The sequence below is a fragment of the Dermacentor silvarum genome, chromosome 9 (genome assembly GCF_013339745.2).
Source record: "Dermacentor silvarum isolate Dsil-2018 chromosome 9, BIME_Dsil_1.4, whole genome shotgun sequence".
NCBI lineage: Eukaryota > Metazoa > Arthropoda > Arachnida > Ixodida > Ixodidae > Dermacentor > Dermacentor silvarum.
Genome location: NC_051162.1, coordinates 26564009 through 26584923, shown reverse-complemented (window position 1 = coordinate 26584923; position 20915 = coordinate 26564009). Strand labels below are relative to the sequence as shown.

At 41.8% G+C, this 20915-nt stretch overlaps 1 protein-coding gene across 1 annotated transcript in view; it reads left to right on the top strand.

Moving 5' to 3' along the window:
• The window catches only part of LOC119465169 (sulfate transporter-like), a 215725-nt gene that overhangs the window by 23623 nt on the left and 171187 nt on the right, over positions 1-20915 (top strand). The window contains exon 2 of the mRNA XM_037725964.2: positions 8562-8684. Within this exon, the coding sequence (XP_037581892.2) occupies positions 8639-8684 (46 nt within the window). The 5' untranslated portion in view covers positions 8562-8638. The remainder of the gene's footprint in view (positions 1-8561; positions 8685-20915) is intronic.

Here is a 20915-nt window from a genome sequence, read left to right as displayed (position 1 = left end):
GCTCAACATGGCCGTGCATTGTCATGATAGGCCTTCAGGTCAGATTAAGATTGTTCATCTGTTTTCACAAACGGGGAAATAGTGCCAAGAGAAATCAGTGAGGCATGCCACATAAATGATACGTGTAAGCCAGCCCCGTTATCAATGCATGAAAAAGCAACCTTTCTTGATGACAAGCGAACAAAATTAGTCTGCGCTTATCCAGCTTTTTTAATGCAAATACTGTTTATCGTGATTTTATGCCTTTGTATTACAACTTCTGCCTTGCCTCTGATAGGACTTGCCCAAGATATAAGCACACATCCAGTTTTATTGTTATTTTGAATCCTTCCATCAAAATAAAAAGTCCCTTTTTAACAGCATTCATGTTGTACTGTTTCCCTTCCCTCTCTGTAAATTATGTCATCAAAAGTTACGTGAACTGACCGGCAAACTCATAAGGATACTACAAATTGCACATAGCCAACACAGCTGGTTCTCAGAAAATGCACAAATATGGTGATAGGTATCTGTCGGTATACTGTAGCAATAGTAGGTGCAAGCTAGCTTACACATTGTTGCAATACTTCAGTTGTCACATGGCTACAATGCTTAAGACACCACAGCAGTAAGTGCACAACAAAAACAGGCAGGCACATCAATCATAAATTTGACTTCAGCAGTCACAACATACGCTCTTTCATGTAGCTAAAACACTAGCTAATATGTAGAAAGTATATGCACAAGTATACTTAGCATAGGTACTTGCCTACCCAACTTAACACAATAAGAGTTGCAGTGCATATGGTGCTTGTTCTAGACACCGGTATTTTTGTCAAAAATACTTTTACAATTACATATAGCACTTTGAATTCATCCACCCAGTAATAGAAGTCTTACCGATAGCATTATAATTTGGACTTGCTGGTTAACATTTTCTACCTGAACAGCGCCAAGTAGAATGAATAATTTTAAAGGACTGCCCACTGTGCTGATGAAACACAGGATGAAACAGAACACATGGAAAGGAACCCAAAGTATTAGAAATAATTCTTGAGAGCTGTAGAATTAAGCCTTGGCTGGTTGATTATCACTATTAAAATTACACTAGTGTCAATCAGAATGTTCTGTGTGGTCATGTTGAAATCAAATGCATTTGATGAGCAACATTGCAATAACCAGCAAATGCCATAAGAGCAAGCAGACATTTAAGCACTATGTGCGAAGTAGTGTGTTTCTTTAATGAGACAGTATCAATACACTAAACTATCTACCAGCTAACTCTGTGGTCTATGCTGTATTGACGTAAAGTGAAAAACAATGTAACTAGACAGACTCGCAACTGCTACAATGCCTACTTGCATGCATCGGAATAGCTTGCCATGAATATAAAATAAAATAGCAAGCTTACAAGAAAACACCTCACTGGTGTAGTAGCTGCAGCACAGTGAATACTGGCTTTCATGTATCATTTCAAGAAGTTCCAAGCTCGTCAAATGTGCATTTGCCAGTGGTATTTATTCTGTGAACAAGACAAATAATTGTAAACATGTTAAACAATGCTAAGCACGCCGTGCGCTTAGACCTGTGACAAATTTGGCCCACTACACTTAGATACTGCACGAGCGTGTAGCATAAACAGATGAAAATCGGAAATAAAGCTACAGCATGAAAAACAGTTTCAAAACAATGAAACCAAAATAAAAAGTAATGAACACACTGTGTACTTAGCAAAAATGAAATGTTAATAGCAGCCAAGCGATTGTTGAAAAAAAAATACTCATCACAACATGTTGGGTCTAGTTTCCTTATAGAACGTGATAATGTGTGCAAAACAGCTATGAACACAAATAAACAGCAAGTTGCATAAATATTTAGTCAATTTAGTAAGCTGTGTTGAGTAATACGTCGACTAACCTATCAACGAATGATACTGAGATCCTACTATTTGGAACACATACACATCATATATACCTGACTCGACCATCCAGATTACACGTTGCACCATGGCGGCCATAGCCAAGGAGTCCCCTCTGTTATTTGTTGACTTATAGCAGTAGCCCATTAAAGCTGTCACATGGTGAATACATGCGAGGAGCACCTAAAAATAGTCACGAAAACAATGTTTGCGCTAGTGCAGGGTGGCAACAGTGCACATGATAATAGGGCCCCTTCATCTCAGTAAAATTTTCAACACGCAGGAGCAGCACATCACAAACAAATGTTTCTTTACATAACAATTCATTTCTTTTTTCTTTCATAAGCAACTTTCCTGTCATGTTTAGTTGCGTATAAGTTATGTCAACAAACCTTGTCTTAAAAAGTAAGCTGTACTAGTAGCAAGCTGTGATTTTTTTCTCATAAACTGCTCGTAAACCGAAAACCTCATAAGCAGATTATTTACGACGTCGAAGCATTTATAAGCGTGGAAACGGGATTGCAGTAAGAATCGGTGAAGCACATGGGTCGCTATTATGCAACTTCAGCAGAAAAGCACAGGTGCACATGATGATCATGATTATTTCCGAACGTAATATTTCTCATCGGAAGAAGACGCTTATCAAGATTTTCAATTTCGCATTGAGGCAATAAACTCGCATAACTAAATTTTGCAAACCGGCGCTCAGCAAGCATCAGCACAGGTATTACTGTTGTCGTGGGAGTACCATTTGCTACGCTTCACGCACTTCTGTGCACACATGGGGAGCACGCACAATACGCGTGTAGTTAGCAAGCACGATTACTTACCTTTCGAACTGGTACGACCCGGTCTGAAAAGCGCTCTGCCTAGTTGCCGGTGCTGCAGTCGACGATGTTCACTCCCAGCCAGCGCCTCCTCTATTTTTCTAAAAATAAAGGAGGCACTGTCCCAGCATACATGCGTATAGATGTTGAGACAAAAAGAACCATTGAACAATCTATATCGTACATTATAGTTTAGCATAGAAAGAAATTCTATAATGTATTTTCTAGGTTCTTAAACGTGCATCCAATGCACTATACGAGCGTTTTTACTTCCCGCTTAAATGCGGCCGTCACGTCCTCAGTGCCTGAAGGCGATAAGCGAAATATCACTGAAGTGGAACGTTTCAGAAGACGTCCTCAGTTGTTAGCCGTATTTCTGCGTATTATGTGGAATAGAGAATTGCGCGGCATCATTTCGCCGTTACTTCGCCTACAAGAAGCACGTGTATCACTTTCACACAAAGGCCGCTGGCATTAGCGCGGATGAGCATACACCTGACTTTGGCTGTGGTGAAGCAACTGGAGAAAATGCATCGTTACTGATGCCTCAACTTCATCAGATACAAACAGTGATGACACTGCTTCGAACTTTGACTTCATTGCGACAATCAGGGAAGCAGATAGCGATGTTCTACATCAGAATCATGGAAAAGTTGCAGCTACCGTTGAGTACCACAGATGAAATTTTCACCCTTGTGAAAGCCCTCATTCATGATGTCATAGAAGGGATGTTCAAAAAAACTGCAAAGCTTCTAGAGGAAAAATGTGGCACCGTGCACAATAGAAACCTGGCATGCCAACTGAATGCTTCGGATATTGTTGTCAATATATTTTCCGACTTGACAAGTACTCACATGAGAAAAAAATACATTTCGGAGCACTTTATTTACACTGAAGCTACTCAGATGCCACTGCAGACTGGCAGTTACAAAGACTTTACATGTTATATTTCTATCTCTAAACTGTTAACAAATTTCCTGAAATGCGAGGACTTGCTAGAATGCATTTCACAGTCTGTGTCAAAATCGCAAGATGTGCTCTATGACTTTGCTGATGGCAATGCATTCAGTTAGTACCGTCAGCTTGCACAGGATTCCAGTCATGGCACTATATTTCTGCTTTTGTACACTGATGAGCTGGAGCTTGTAAACCCTCTAGGTGGTGCTGCTGGACGGCACAAAATTTTACCAGTTAACTTTTATATTTTGAATCTGCATCCTCGGCATCGGTCAAAACTCAGTGCCATTCACTTGCTTCTAGTTGTGGAGTACCGTGTCATGCTACGGCATGGCCTGGCCTAAGTGCTACTGCCACTCGTGCAGGACCTAAATTTAATATAAAAGAATGGAGGGGGCACTGGCAGTCTGAACTTTAATGTTGTGACTGTGGCATTCTCTGGAGATAACCTCTCACTGCACCTCTTGGCAGGTCTCCAGTGCTGCTTTAGCAGCGGCACAGTCTGCCATTACTGCTTAGCTCAGCACAGACAATTGCGGATGCTGCATAATTTGGATGACTGTATCGAGAGGACAAGTGCAGCACACAAGAGCCACCTTAAAGCATTCACACTTGACCCAGCTATAAATGGGCCCTTGTATGGCATTACAAATGTATCGCCATTGCAAGGCCTTGAAGAGTTTGATGTCACTGAACAATTGCCTCCTGATGCCATGCATGACATACTTGAAGGGGGTATTGACTGTGTTCTTCCCCACGTTTTGGAAGGTTTAGTTGCTGACGGAGTGATCCGCAAGCAGGACCTTGGAAAAAAATTGTCCTTCATGTATGGCTTTCATGACAAAAAGGCCACACCTCCTGCCATTAGGGACGCATTTCGTAGTGGCAAAGCCACCCTTAGGGGATCAGCAAGCCAAAAATGGTGCCTCTTTCGGCTGCTTCCCCAAATATATGCAGAGTACATTCCTGAAGGCAACCCTCATTGCACGGTGTATTTGGCATTCAGGCATCCCAAAGCCACTGAGAAACCAGCACTCTTCAAAGTTCACTTTCATGTAGGCACAAAAAGGCACTTAAAAGCGGATCCTAACGGCATATACTTCTGTTGGCATTTATATGTCACAGGCACCTTCCCTTCAGGATGCTCAATGGCTGGCTTTCGCATCGTTTCTGCACATTCAAAAAATGGCTATTTCGCCCCTGTTTTGCTTATTTGTCAAAATGTAACTTCTGAACAATGCTTTGATGCACACATGCCGGAACCCATCTTTTCTTATGGCTGCTGGTGACATTGAACACGGGTTGACGAGGTGGAACGCATAGAAATGCATGTGGTGCGTTGTTGAAGGCTGTGGTTTGTCATGGCCCCTTTAGGTGTCGCATGCTTTCTATTTATGTGCCATATTGCCTGCATCTTCGAGTGTTACAGATGGATAATAGTCACCACGGTCGATTTTATTTGTAAGGCAAGTTACAATAAAGAATTGCTATGTATTGATTTGCAGACATCAACATGTGCCACTGTACGTATTACTAGTTGGCTTTGCATAAAATGTTGTAGAAGTGTACTTTTTTGTTTTTTTGCTTCTGGAAGAACCATAATGTATTTGATCAGAAAATTGTGATGCCTTATTGAAACTGTAGCAGACATCTGCTTATTTCTTCCACAGAGTCTTAAAACAGTTTCTTGCTCAGGTAGTGTGCTTTTGTGCATCATAGTATATTTGTTTTTACTTTTGTTATATGTTAATTACATTACTTTCGTTTTTAATCATTGTAGTGCGATTCTTTAAAAATCATTGGATGGCAGTACTTTTGAATTGTGCAGATTTATTATGTTATTAGCAAGTAAAAGGTGACAGACTCTTAAATGGCAATTTGGGCGTGTTGATAATTTATTACAAGCAGTAGATGTATAACACAACTATGTATAGGCTTTTAAGGACTGGCACGGCAAAGTAAGGCTGATAATTATGTGGACTAGTGGGGAAGAGGGATTTCATGAAGGAGTAGCTAAAAACTAATTCAGGACAACAACGATTCGGAAGCATTTTTGATGCATAACACCTAATGCTCGTGACCTCTGAACATGCAACATCTCACCTGTAAAGCTTGCCAGTTTGGCTGACAACACGTTAAGTTTGCTTTCGTTTGAAAGCAATTTTAAATTAAGATAGTGATGGAGGCAAGAGTAAATGCACACTTTATTACAGCATGACAAGATTGCTTTATTATCACACACCTTTGCCAGCAATCTCGGTAATTTTTAAGCAGTCAAGATTGGTGGCATACAACAACATTGATGGAAATTCATGAAACAATTAATTATTGCAAGACATCACAACAAAGCAGCAAACACAACAAAATCGGCAATTGTGTCATTTATGGTTGGCTCTGGCGTCTGTATTTTCAGAAGCCATGCAGGTTATAGAAGCAATTAGGTCGCGTCTTTTGATGTGCTGAACTTCCACTTCGATGATGTACATATAAAGGTCCAGTGCTTGTTCCATGTTAGCCATGTATTCAAAACGGAATAAAAAATTGAATTGTGAAAATGTCATTCTCAAATGCAGTAACGCATGACACTGAAAAAAAGTGGACAAAGTTTTTTTCAAACCGATATGATGTAGCATGGTGCATGAAAAACAAATCAGATCACTTGGCCTTTGTTTTGAACCACGTAAACAACATATAGTTAAATATCTGTAGAATAATATGGTACAATTTGCATAAAAACTTGACAAGAGACTACAGTTGCTTTCAAATTCCGCCCCCACCGCAATCGGCCACAGGAACCGGAGTCGAAGCCGCGACCATAAGGAAATAAAGCACCATAACCACTGCGGCTATACATTTCAGTGGCGATCGATTTCGGGCATACTATCGGTCACTTTCTGCACCGCTTTCATTACACGTACGCGTTTCCACATATTTGTTTTTTGTTAACGCAACTTAATAGGCACTTTCGCACTAATAATAATCGCACGACAGCCGCATGTACCGCGAGAATAAATAAAAAGAAATATCCTTAAGCATTATCCCCTACATGAGCAAGAGGATCTAGATTACCAATACATTTTAAGGTCTTGCTTGCATCTCGGTGCAGTAAATACTGTCTAACAGGACTGCGTCTAAAATGTATATAGCCTATTGCTGAGAGCAATTCGTATGCGCATACCAATGATCGAGAATAAAATAACTTGCCTGTTTTGCGATCACCCTTCTTCCACCGACGTTCATGATATCGCGTGCGCATCGTTGCGCGATGAAGTATCCATGCAGCACATTGAAGGCACTCAAACACAGTCAGTGGGTGAAGTGATCGCCTATGGTGCTCGTAGAGATGGAACCGATCGGTCGCAGCCGATGAAATCGCAATGCGTTACACGGGATCACGGCGCAACTCATTTTCAGGTCCCGGGGTGCTCGCGCTAAGGGAGGAAAGTTCCTCCATTTACGATTGCCGCAAGAGGGCGCAGCGCGTGAACCTTGCTCGAAGGAGGAACTCGCTGGCCTGAAGGAGGAACAGAGCCAGTTGCTCCATTCTCACTCCCTTTTTTTTAGAGTGTATATTAACACTCCAAGCGCATTTCTGCCGTCGCCGTCCTCGTCTTGATGCTTCGCCTTTCGGGCGAAACTGCGACTTTTTATGATTGTAGAATGTAATTACATCTTAACTTTTGAGTTTCAATATTGTATAGTCTGAAAAAACTCTTGTTCATAAAAATCCAACTCTTCCTGGCAAGGCGTAGACGTCTGCGTTTAAAAGAGGTCTACGGCTTGGAATCGAATATTTAACAAGCGCATATAACAAAACACGAATACTACCTCAATTTCACTGATCACAACGCAAAGGTAAACGTCTTGGTTTGAAGAGCGCTTAAACTTCCTGGAATCAAGTATTTAACCCATGAATAGATGAAAGCATCAGTAACACGTCACTTGCACTGATCACAATGTTGTACGAAATACATTTGCTGCTGCGCCTAAACGAGCCAATGTGAGTTCAACATTCGCGTGGGAATAGGTACCGGACCGACGAGGCATTCTTGATCAACAATACATCATAATTCACGCTAATTCTCTTTGCGAAGCCAATCGACTTCGCTCTATAGGTTGAATTGAATTCTGGGGTATTACGTGCCAAAACCACGATTTCATTCTAAGGCACGCCGTAGTTTGGGACTCCGGATTAATTTTGACCATCAAGGGATCTTTAACGTACCCCCTATGCACGGCATACAGGCGTTTTTGCATTTCGCCTCCACGAAATGCGGCCGCCGCAGCCGGGATCTTATCGCACGACCACGTGTTTAGCAGCGCAGAACCATAGCATCTAAGCCACCGCGGCGGGTCGTTCTAGATTGCATTCCATGAGCGGTGGATTTCTATTAACGTAGCCCGTGCTTGTCGTGCATCTTTCTTGGTTGTCGTTCACGATTTCGACATCTCGAAGTAGCCTAACTTCATACCATCTCCACTTCTCTACTCCTCGTCAATATCTCGCAATCCATTGACCCTGATAATAAGGAAGGCGTTATGGACGTGCGCGGTGACACGTCGTGTATCGGAAGTACGCCGACACACACAAGATATCACTTTGGACACGTACGACAAGGACGCCAAATGCGACGCGCGAAACTTTGGTACGCGACACTCAGCAGCGCTAAGGCGTCAAGGCGGAGTCTCCTTAGATAAGATCTTTTAGAGCTGATCACGCCTTTCTGAAGGTACCTTGGTGAGGACAATTTTAGCCAGAGCAGTTCTGTATAGTTGCAGTGCTCATTTGATTGCCGCATTTACCGTAGTAAATTATAAACAAAATATGAATTTTTTGTTGTGTATTTCTATATGACGTTTTCCATTTCCGGCTGACAAAGGACCGAGTGTGTGAGACATCGAATCAAGGAACACAGTGTGTACTTTCAACCACTATTAGAAGGTTACCGAAGCAGCGATGGATGACGACACCGCAACGCAGGAAACGTCACTGGCTGATCCAGGTATGCCGCTCACAGCAGCAAATTTTGAATCGAGCGATTCTGTTCTCTTTTCGCAATAGTACGTGCCAGGTGTTCTCACAACACTCTGATCTCAATAGGTAATAACCGTGCTTGCACATGCAAACAGTCTTGGTGGAAAATTTGGGATAATATTCATTCTTGCAGTGGAGGCACAACGAAGCCCAGAAACATGAAAAAAAAGCAACAAACCGGAGCATCAATGCTTTGCATGTATTTCTTTGTGTTTTCTTCCTGCTACTTCTATTGAAAAAAAAAGAATCAGCGCCGGCATGCCTATTTTTTTTAAATTTTCTACAAAGACATAGTTCGAACGAAATTTAAATATAGTACACAAGCAACACTAACTAAAATAAATTTGTCTTGCAAATAGGTTTCGCTGAATATTTTTTCTGTTAAAACAAGCGTGAACAGTAACAGATTATGCTTGGCTAGCCAAGTAATACTGATGCGCTTTGCAGCAATTTTGACTTTGAACGTCATTTTTTACGCGGTAAATAATAGAAGGGACACAATAACCATTATAAACAACGATGATAAGAAACAGCATTCAGCTGGAGCTATATAGTTTAAATACTTCGGAAGAAGTAACGTCATGAAAGCAGATACAGGCAATATAAAAGAAACATTGTGGATATGTTACCAACTAGGAAGAATAAATCAATTTTTAACAGCATTCCTATTATATTATTTACAGAAATAAAAACCATCATAATTCACATAGTATCTTGCGTGCACTAAATGCAAATAATTATTGTGTGCGGTGTTAAAATGTAATACTTTGGCAACCATTATGCACGAAGACAGAGTACTGTTTTTCTTCATGTATACTTCTTGGAAACTGTGCCCGTTAGAGACGGTTGTTTCATGCAGAAATGCAAAGTTAAGTTGACGAATACCACTACCGAGAACAACAGAAAGCTTAGCAAGTAGCAAGGTGCACAAAACGCAAGATCGAAACGAAAGACGGTATTTGTATTGTCTTTTGCGTTATTTTTGTGTCCTTATTTTGAACGCCTACTTTTTCACGTGATGTAGTGTATTAGGCTAACATACGCAGAACAGAAATGTTTCATGGAACGACTGGCGCTCCTTGGCAATTTACACGATGAATTACGCACGCAGATTTTTGTAGCGGGAGAACAATGTACTTCCAGCACACTTTCCATTTTCCCCCCTACAAGAGCAAAAGCTATGTGAAAATCACTGACTCTGTAGCGTTACTATTGTCGCTGCTTACAAGTAAAAGAAGTTGTAAGATTGTCTAAGCCTTAACTGTGTTGTTAAACCAATGAAGTACATTATAATTTAAAAAATTATTACATTGGTCGCAGCGGGCCTCATATATGCTTGTATACCTGTGCTTGGTTACGTTTTTTAGCTGAAATCTCCATCTCACAAAGTAAAAAGCTTCCATGAGACTGGCAATTTGCCGGAGGTAAAACGTTCTTATAACTCGTGCCAAAATTCGCTTTTGCTGAAATAAAGTGCATTCCGTCCACTACATTTACGGTAACGGAGAGATCTTACCGCGAATTAAGACACACGCAAAATGAAGAAGCATGGATGACGCACGGGTGGCCCTTCCAGTAGCGGCAATTCTAGATGGAAGTGCCGGCCGTACGTTGTCTATGTTTACTCTTTTTGTGTGTCTTAATTTGCGGCAAAGTATGTCCCTCTCAAATACCAACTAGGCCACCAACCAGTTCTGTTGAAATTTATGGTAACGCAGGCACGAATCACGAATAGATTAGTTTGAGCTGGAATGCATTCCGGTTATCAAAGAAACTGTTCTAAGTAGCTTTGAGAAAATTGCCATATTCTGGCTATCACTACCGACAGCTCATTTACGTTACTACAGAACGACCTCGTTTACGGCTTCGCGTATAGCACCCCAATTTATGACGCAATTTTACTGTGATTTGCGTAGATGAGCAAATACATGGATGATCTGAGGTTAAACAGAGAAGCATATGGTCACAAGCATAGGTAAATAAGGCGTGAGAAGGATCACGAAGGTAGAACACACATTTTACCTATATAATTTTTTTAGTCATGGATATTTTATCTTGTGATGTTCGGAAGGCGTTTTTTTTTTCAGAGCCCTTTGTCGTAAACTGATTCGTTCAAAGGTCGGTCTCATGCACAGCACCAGACTTAGTAAGTGGTCAACTAAATATACTGATACTTCAATTGCGTAAGTGTGATTACACGCGTCCCGTCATTACGTATGGGAAGAAGTTTCTCAGATTCTTTCATACTAACGTTTTTGAACAGCCAAAGCTACATTCTTTATCATTTGCAGCAAGTTTTAGTTGAGTTACCTCGTCTTCTTGTTTTCGGCTCTGAATAACGTAAACTTTCTTACACAGTTCCCTGAGTTATGTTTTCTGTCTGCTTGCAGTCGGCATGATTTCGTGTTACTTCTCGCACATGTTAATGTTTGACTTCTCAATCTCATTGTCCTCCTCTCGAATACTGAGTAGCCAATATATTCCAATACTTGTTGACCTCAGCATCACAAAGATGGTATGTTCTTTGTTTTTACTGTTGCTGGCTCTCTTAAGATGGGTTGATGAACACACGGCACATTTTCATGGTTTAAAAACATGTTTCTTGTTAACACCTTGCAATTCCATTCGTCAAAGCAAATTAATTTTCTGGCTAGTAATAATTCCTGCATACTGAACAATATGTAGTTGTACAATTATTGGGGCAGCAGTTTTACCAACACCATCTTCAGAGTGACAACTAGGAGTTCATGGGCAACAGCGTATGGGTAACCAGCGTTGGAACAACGTTTAATTGAGCGACAATGTTCTGGCACAGATGTCGAGCCTGCTACCTCACTGGGCGCCGTCGTGCAAGAAGGCAAGAGAGCACGCACTCCTCATATTCACGAAAATCGACGATGCTCAATTTGGCTAAAACTAGCGCTTATACCGTAGCGTGTACATTGTCGTTCAAAGTATCAAGTACTTTAATTGGACGGTTTTGGAATTCTCTGGGGGCGCGGTCACATAGCATAGTGCCAACTGGCTGACGCTTCGTATAAGAGCTATGACGACATATGTGCTTTCCGCTGCTGCTGTCGTAAAAGTGACGCACTGCAAGTATACCTCGTTGCATCTAAAGCAGCGTGGGGACGATACGAGCTGTGGATGTGCACAAAACTGTCGCTCGTCGCCTTGAGCTAAACGTCTTGCACAATTATCAGTGCTCCATAGTGAACACAGGCAGCCTATAGATTCTCAATCAATGTTTGGTAACCGGCGCAATCCGGTCACCATGCCTTGCAATGATTTGAACTTCTACCACCATGACGCATACCCCACCACCGAGTACGTTGGGGGCTGCCGCAGAGCTTTCCGTTATATTCTGTCCGACCCGACCTCCCGACGGATATTTTTCAGTACACGGCACGCCAAATGGCAGGTTTCACGTCGCTACTTTCTGACAAGCAAATCGAACAGTGCTTCGGACGACAGAAAGACAGACGACAGAAACACTATAAAACCAGCCCCTTTTAGCACCCTCCTGCAGTAAATACTTTCACTTGGAACGCTGCACAACATGTAATCCGTGAATGTTTCACACCGCAGAGAGCAAACATTTGTTTTCTATGAAGCAGCGCGCCCCCTTTTAAGATGCGAGCGAGGTGTGCGCAATCAGGAGTAAGCATAATTACGGCTCCAGAAGAATTACGCGACAATCACGCGAAGCAATAAACTACAATCTGAATCTGAAGAGTTGCTTGTGACAGTGTCAATTGTATAAAAGTGTAGTTTGCGACAGATATACTGTGATAGCACAAAATGTAAACAGAAGGTCACAAACTATTTCACCTATTTATGATTATTTCACCAATATACCTTATATGATCCATGTATCCCTAAGCAAAAAAGTGTACGATAGTTTAAACGTGTCTATCAGTGGAGAAGCTGATTCTCACATATGCCACTCTTTTATTTTTTGTTGGAGTACTTGTACTATATCAGGAGTAGGATAAAAAAGCTCTATGACGTTCACAGAGGCCATTATCACTAGAGTAATTATGTTCAACTCGTGGAAGACGAGTACATGCAGCAATGTGGTATCACTGTTTTGCGGCTGGTTAGTGTAAATGCAGTATAGTGCAGTTTTACTCTGTCACAATTATGCAAATACAGTGATACGGCTTTAACCATAGAGCAGTTGGTGGATGTAGCTTCTCGCATGCATGGAAAATAACAGTAATCGAAGGCTTGATATGGAAATTACAAGGGCAGGATTTTTAAACGATTCTACTTATGCCTGCGTTTGTGGCAGCGCTCATTCACTGTTCCCCGATGCATTGCATGTATGTCGAGATCCTAAAGATGCCATAAGGTACGTGAAATTCTACGTATATTAGGGCATTTTTTAGGCTTTGACACAAACTCACACATAAGAGCGTACATTCATCTGAACAATGCTACGCTTTATTACGCCTGCCATACACTGTAAAAAATGTACCTCTGACTTACGGCAATATCTATCTGCTGGTAAATTGTGACCGAACACTTTTCCGTAACTAAAGAACGGTCATTTCCGTAAAATGGACTGCCGTACAATAGAGACCGTAATACAAAATACGACTGCTTTCGTATTTAGAAAACAGGGGACTCTGTATGCCGAATCTGTACTATACGGTTCGACCATTAAACTACAGGTGCTTCCCATGTTCAGAAAACGAAAGACTCTCTAAGCTGAATCTTAACTATACGGTTCAACCGTTAAAATACAGGTGCTTCCTGTAAACAGAAAACGGAAGTCACTGTATGCTGAATCTGCACTATACGGCCCAACCATTAAAGTACAGGTGTTTCCCGTTTTACGTTTTACAGAGCCCATTCATTGTTTGAAGAAAGTACTATCTGGGTCAGAAGAGCCTAGGGCGCACGATCGTGAACCGAATTTCATCTCTGCGCTATCTGCCGGGATCAGCCACGCTAATATCTGCGTTCAGAAAACTTTTCCTGTGGTCTTGAACGCAGAAGATAGCGTGGCTGAACGCGGCTGATGGTGCAGCAATGCAATTCAGTCGACGCTGGCGCGTCCTGGGCCCTTTTGTCTCAGATAGTACATATGCTTTAAAGAAAATGTCTTGAAGGCATCTAAAAGCAGCAGGTTGCTATTGAGGGAATCGTCTGGCCAACACAGTGACATAGTTAAAAGGGAAAAACACTTGTCATTTTGTGATATGAATGAATTGCATATAATATATACAAATAGGTGTAAAAATTCAGTTGTCGAGTTCTTCAGAACACAGAAACAATTTAATTTTGTTCAACCACTCGTCTTGGACTCTTTCCTGGTGAAAGTTGTTCTTGATCCCACATGCCTTGCAACGGTAAACTTGCTGCTGTTAGAAGAAACAAATACAATGGGAAGTTGTCATCCTAAGAACGCAACCAAAAAGCATAATCACAGTGCACAACAAAGCGGGAACTTATGTGTTAGAAAACATGAACATGGATCAGCATCGTTAGAAAAGGGGATGTTGCAGTAGCTTACATTGCGACAAAGGCACTTGTCATCAGGGTTGCTACTGTTTTCCCTGTCAGCATTTTTATGTATGCAGAGCTTCCTACCCTCATTGGGGGAGATACTGGAGTAGGTCAAGAGAAGCCGAAGTGTTAAAATAAAGTTGGGAAGGCAGTGATTGCGATAGAGCGGGTAGGGGCACTGTTTCTGTTTTTACAAAGAGTAGGGGTGACCAGAACAGAAAAGGATCTACACATGTGCGCAAGCATTAAATACAGTAGACTTAGTCTACCCATAAATCAAAACAGGAATTAAAATAAACTGTTTGGACATTTGTAAAGCAAGCAATGAAGAATTAATAAAAATAAACTTTGTGTTAAGATGTGCTTTGTTAAGATCAGTGGAAATGGAAAATGAAGGCAGATTATGAATAAACATTTTTCGAAAGACGAAGAGATTTTGGTCAAATAAAATAAATAAGGAGATAAAAATATAACTGGCTATGACCATAAAATAACAAAGAACAGACTGCTAAAAAATGGGGCGAGCAGTATGATAACCTGGCGCAATACTTAAAGCGGGCAGCTGCGCTTGTTGAAAATCAACAACTCATGCATTTCTAGTGCTTAAAAAATAGGAAAAATTAAGAGAAGAGGAAAGACGCGAGGACAGGTAGATCTCTGGTTTTCGACTGGTTGTAGTACATGTAGAAGTGCGGGTATATGTATACATTCACCGTTCATGCGCCAATAGACGGCGGAACATGAATTCTAGCGCATGCTTAAAGCCACTTATCAAATATGCATGGTAGACAGGTTCTGATGCACCTAATCGCGTTCTTTCATTGGTGGAGCAATAGAAGCTCTACTGACATATATAGTGGCATCGTTTAGAAAGGTCCGCCAAGTGACCGGATCCCGGTAGTGCCTGGACTTGCACACGGTGCTCAATATGTCGTTAACACAACAACCGGTCAGGCCGATGTAGCACTTGCCACATGACAAGGGGATGTAGCAAAAGACTGCAGTACTACACGCAACGAAAGGGGTCGCGTGCTTCTTCGTGCATGCTTGACCTTTGTGCCTGCGGTCATTCACTGCTCGGCACATGAGAGCCAGGTTTTCTGCCGCTGAAAACAGCACATAGACACCACGCTTGGTGGCTTTGCTTTTCAAGCGGTGTGACAGGTAGTGCCGATAAAGCACGACAACCAGTCGTTTATGCAGCAATGTCCGGATGCCTTTAGCTTTCGATCATCTGCACTTGACATGCTCATAAAGTTTATGCAGGAGTGCACCCCATAATGACACCCCGTTTCACATTTCCATCTGGTAGAGGATGCATACTCCAGAATAGAAGAAACGCTAACGATTGCTGATGCCGACGCCTGTGCCCTATTAGGTACATAAAATATGGCAGCTGCAATTATATGTTGTAAATTTGCTTGAATGGGAGAAACAGCCAAGTAAACAGGTGGATTACGCAGCATAAGAATAATGTCAGCAAGAAGCAGGCATCAAGAAGCAGTGTCGCTCCACACGCACGGACCATCAAACACAACAATTACTGGGATGATTTAAAATTCTGGCAGTGGAATGAAATTTGTCTTCCAAACTATACCTAAACTTTTTGATTATTCAGTCTACTACCACTACGTTCACCAGAAATGTTCATCATTAGCCTATCTACGCCAAATCATACAGACCATATTCAAGTCTTCATAAGCAGTTCTTTTTCAAGGCCAATTCTTTGTGGGAAAGAGGTGTCTGTATGAAGACCATACCATCTACTTATTTCCCGCTTTTCTGTAAATGTTAACTGGGCAATTTTACACTCAAACTGCATTGAGCTTGAGCAAGTTCTATACTTGAAGTTGTTGATTCCCTTTTCCTTTGCCTTCTTTGACCCACCTGGTTACCAGAGTAAGTAGACAAATTGCAGGAGAAAGGGGGTGGCGCTGAGTTAGATTTGTGCTCCAGAGAACCTTTTCACGGTCCCTGTAGGAACAACTGATCGTGGCATGGGGTGACTCAAGCTGTGATGAGTTCGCTTTGGAAAACCCAGCTGGTTAAGGCTGGCCTATCTTTGCCGGAACAGGAATGAACATCCGCAGTCTCTGGTCTCGGCTTCATTCTTGAGGGTCATGGCCATGTTTAAAAAATTTTGTCTCCACAGGCTGCATAAAAAAGGATAATTTTCTGAGCTATATCTCCCTCCTAAAAGAACCCATTTAAGTTGTATTCGTAGCTTTGTGACACTTTTCGGGTGATATCAATTGTACTTTACTGCACAACACCAAACTCATGACTAAGCTGTGGCCGTTTTAATTCAGCTTGCAACAAACGACAGGACTAGATATAGAAGTAAAGTGCAACGAAGATAGTGAGAAGCTTGTCCTAACTTTGTATCTGGCACAATTCAAATGAGACACTCCTCTTCCCAGCTCAGTAAACTTATTTCCAGTTATTTTGCACGAGGAAGATTTCTGTGAGCTTCTCTGGAAAAAAGTTGCAAAAAACATTCTTGCTGCTGTTTATTCTTCGAATTCTTATATCATGGTTGGATGTCAGGCACCCATTTAAACCACAGGAATAGCACACGTTTACAAGCATTACAGATCGAAGTACAATATTACAATTTTCGTAATCGTGTCATGCTGCAGTTATTGGTGGATATTGTTTCAAGTAATATTTTACAGTAAGGCGTAAGCAGTTTCCAAATTAAATTAGTTGCCACCGGGCTGTGTTATCCAGACAATCAAGCAAAAATGTCGAGTTGTGTTCACTATTCAGATGTTTAGGTTAGGTTAGGATGGGTTACATACAGCACAAACAACATGTTTGCGTGCATCCAACAATGCAAACTTGAAAATCTCAACTGAAGAAGAAAACAGCTTTGAAAGTGCAGAAAAAAGCCACAAGCTCATGTGGAGTACACCCTTGCTATGCACTCCAAACGAAGAATGATTTTACATTCATGCTTGAACACTATATGAACGTAACAATCAACCTCTTTGAGCAGAATCTCAACACCACTGAACAATCATGCTTTGAAGATTCCCGATCTGAAATTCTCAGCAGATTGTCCTGGTGTTTAATGTGTTGAGCTAATTCTGTACTCTCAAATGCCCGCTCTCAGCTAGCAAGCTCACTTCTACAATTTCTCTAACGGCAACATCTGCTTTCTCAAGATATGTTTGAATTGCAGACAAAGTGAATATGTTGGTCACTTTCTAACCAGCAGGCTGTTTGAGCTCCTAGCTTGCCTCGTGTAAATCTACAATACCACAGTATTGCTATGCTACAGCGCCAGCCAAATTACAGTGCAATATGTTCAGAGCCCTTGTCCTTAGTTTTTCTACTTTGGAAACAGTTACAACGTGTTCAGCTGGCTTCCAGAAAGGGGACACAAAATACTGTGTGCACCACTGACCTCTCCTATGTTTTCTTGGATGCCGCTCGACAAGCCAGGCGCAGGTGAGGGCAGTGGAAATGTGGTGTCATGCATCGGCTTGTCCCGGAAGCAGGGTGTATGTTGCACTTAGTGCATGAGGTCACATAATATTGCTGCCGTAAACATTTTTCTTCGAGGTCTTCTGCATTTCAGGAGACGTTGTCTCTACATGTCTGGTAAGAGCTCTTACGATAATCTGTACCCGTATGCGATAGTTTTTTCTTACATAAAGTGTTTTCTCATTCACCAGTGTTCTCAGTACTTATGTTAGCAATACGTCGGCACTGTGAAGGAAAATTCTAGACATCTTCCCAAAACACTTCTCTGGCCTGCTTAGGTAATGTACGGCACAACAGGCAGGTTACAAGGGAAAGAAATGCCACCCTCCCATGCAGGTGAAGCGTCACTGCAAAGTCATAAAGAGCCAACTTTCGGGACCAGGTTGGCTTCAGTCGAGGGCACTCAATGCGCTATCCAGCCCCCTATAGCAGACATGAACGGTGTGCACCCTTTTATACAGGTTTTGTTTTATAGTTGGAACAGTGGCAGCAGCTCCCACCTTAACCTATGACATGCGAACAGAAAGTCAGATCACTGTGCTGGTTCTATGGCTTTAGTGTTCTAAGCGAACTGCCTACACATTCTATCAAATCGGTTAAAAAATACAGTTGTCACGTTTTTACTACCTTCACTAGACGGGCTACCTGGCTGCTAGAAATGTGAAACATGTTACGAGCCCTCTGACAGGATGTAAGAACAGAAGCATACACTGGAAAGTTAAATTACAATTGAAATTTACTTGGCATAGGGCTACACCAGGCAAGTACGGTTAGTGCATGCTCTAGCCTTTTGTCAAGCAAAAGTTAGAAGTGTTTATGGTGTATCTCTACTTATTCCGAGCCATCAAACTGCACAATCAATGTTCCAAGTATACACATTGTTGGCTTCTCATTGCACGTGTGATTCGTTTTCTCCGTACACATACAGTAATCCTTCTGTAATAAGTGAAATGAGTTAGAAAAAGAAATCCCGTGATAATCTTCCGGAACTGCAGAGGGTAGGAACAATGGCCGATTGCACACAGCTGAAGCTACATAAGTATTCAGGTTTCTCACAGCTTACGTGTCCAGCAAGTAATAAAGAGGTATGATGTGCGCCTATACATGGCCAATGAAATCTATCTATGTGAGACTGTACTCTGAGGCTGTTTGGTAGTATTTGGTAGTTCAACTTTGGTTTTCTGCTATACCTAATTCTCTAGTATACTTGTGCCTTACTTTGTGATAAAATGGAATTTGGAGCAATGGTCATATATACCATCTTTGCACATAAATGATGCAACCACAATTACAACACCAGGGAGGGGGCTCTCCGAGAAAGAACAAAACATATATTTCGATGATAATGTGACGTGATGCAATAACAAAACAAAAGAATGCATGCCAGCGGATAGAACCTCCATGCCACCAAGGTAATTTGAAACAGAAGTGCCCGCAACACAATCAAAAAAGCAAAGCTGTGTTTGCTCATGTGCGTTCGAACACAGTCCACACGCAGTAGCAATCACAGTAATGTTGCCCAGTGGTTTGGCTCGTCAGTTTAAATTGCCAGAAAATAGAAAGAAAGAAATACGCGCTATAGTCTTCTTGCAAACACGAATATAATGTGACGTGCATTCCGAGGCCAGATATTTTCGAGAAAAAAATAACTTGCGTTATATTCGTGCCCATCCGTAAGCTGCATAAGTTTCGCATAAAATTTTTCATGATGCCAGATTGTGCAGGGCTTTTTAGACATGGTGAAGCAAGTACATTCAACACAAATATCATCACACCATGATGGCACGCAATAATTGTCCTCTTTAATATTATAAAAGGTTTAGTTAATTTTCCAAGAAATGTCGACAGTCTTCAATCTGAGCCCTGTAAATTTTTGCAGGCAGGCGCACCACTTGGTTAAGCAATCGCGATGTAAAATCTATGTATACAAGCATTACCCATGCATTTGTGCCAAAACGCCCAAAAGAAATGAATTTTCCCATCCAAGTATGCCTTGTACGAGACTGGAACTAAAGCATATGTTTATACAGAAACCCAAACAGGAACACCTCATTTTATTGCGATAGCAATTATATGGAGACTCCAAGCGGATTTCTGCCGTCGGCGTCGCCATTGCCGTGAGGTTCCGTATAGATTCCAACGGCGTTGAAATGGTCGCAGCGCGCCGTATACTGTATGTGCGAGTGAAAGCACGCGAGAGACGCGCGCTTTCACGGGGAGCGAACGCACGGCGGAGAGCAAACGCGACTTCTTCCGAGAGAGAGAGATTTTGGTTGTGAAGAGGAAGAGCCGCTATTTTCTGCAGCCCTTTAGGGAGCACGACTCAACCCCTTAACTTAGCGCGAAAGGCCGTGGGGAGACGGGAGGGAGGGAGGGAGGGGAGGCGACGTTTAGCTGCGGCACCAAATGCGTATTTATGTAAAAAGGTTGCGAGGCGAGAAGGTGGTAAAGACTTCCGACGCTGCTCGACGAGTGTCCCGTTCTGATCTCGTCGAAAACTACTGAGCCGCCTCCGGAGGCACCGGCAACAGTCACCAACGCCGTGCGTGTTTGGTGCGAACTCGGGCAAAACACCAACGGCGTCGACAACAGTTCTACGCGTTGCTGGCGCTGCTGCATGTACAAGTTTATACAGCTGATTAAACTACTATCCTTACTCCGTATAGCTCTCTACTAATTTAATATCGCAATTGAAGCTTCGATTGTCGGGTGAAACGGCGACATTTTTTGCATTTAAAATTCACATTACGTAGATCTGTGTTAATGTCAGCCTCCTACATAGCTGAACCTTGCTTTATGCTTTACAGAGAAATTATAGTGGTAGACTCAGGGCTAGGCTGTTGCAGAACACACCTACAAATACCCCAATTCATGTATAACAACTTGGTTGATTTGCTTGCACAACCTACCAAGATCAAATTAACATTATTTTCCCCGTTATCCTGCTAGACCACAATTGAATGACATAAATACGTTTATTTATTTATTTACTTATTCAAAAAAAAACCCTAAGGGCCCTCTTACGATGGTATTACATAGGGGGACGGGTACATTCGAAAAAGAAGCGGAAAAAAGAAATACAACTGTGGAACATATATAAAAGCTGGTATTAATACATCATTATAGCAGGAACATTATGTATAACACAAATTTGAAAGCGTTGACATTTTGTGATTAGAAAACATATAAACATAGT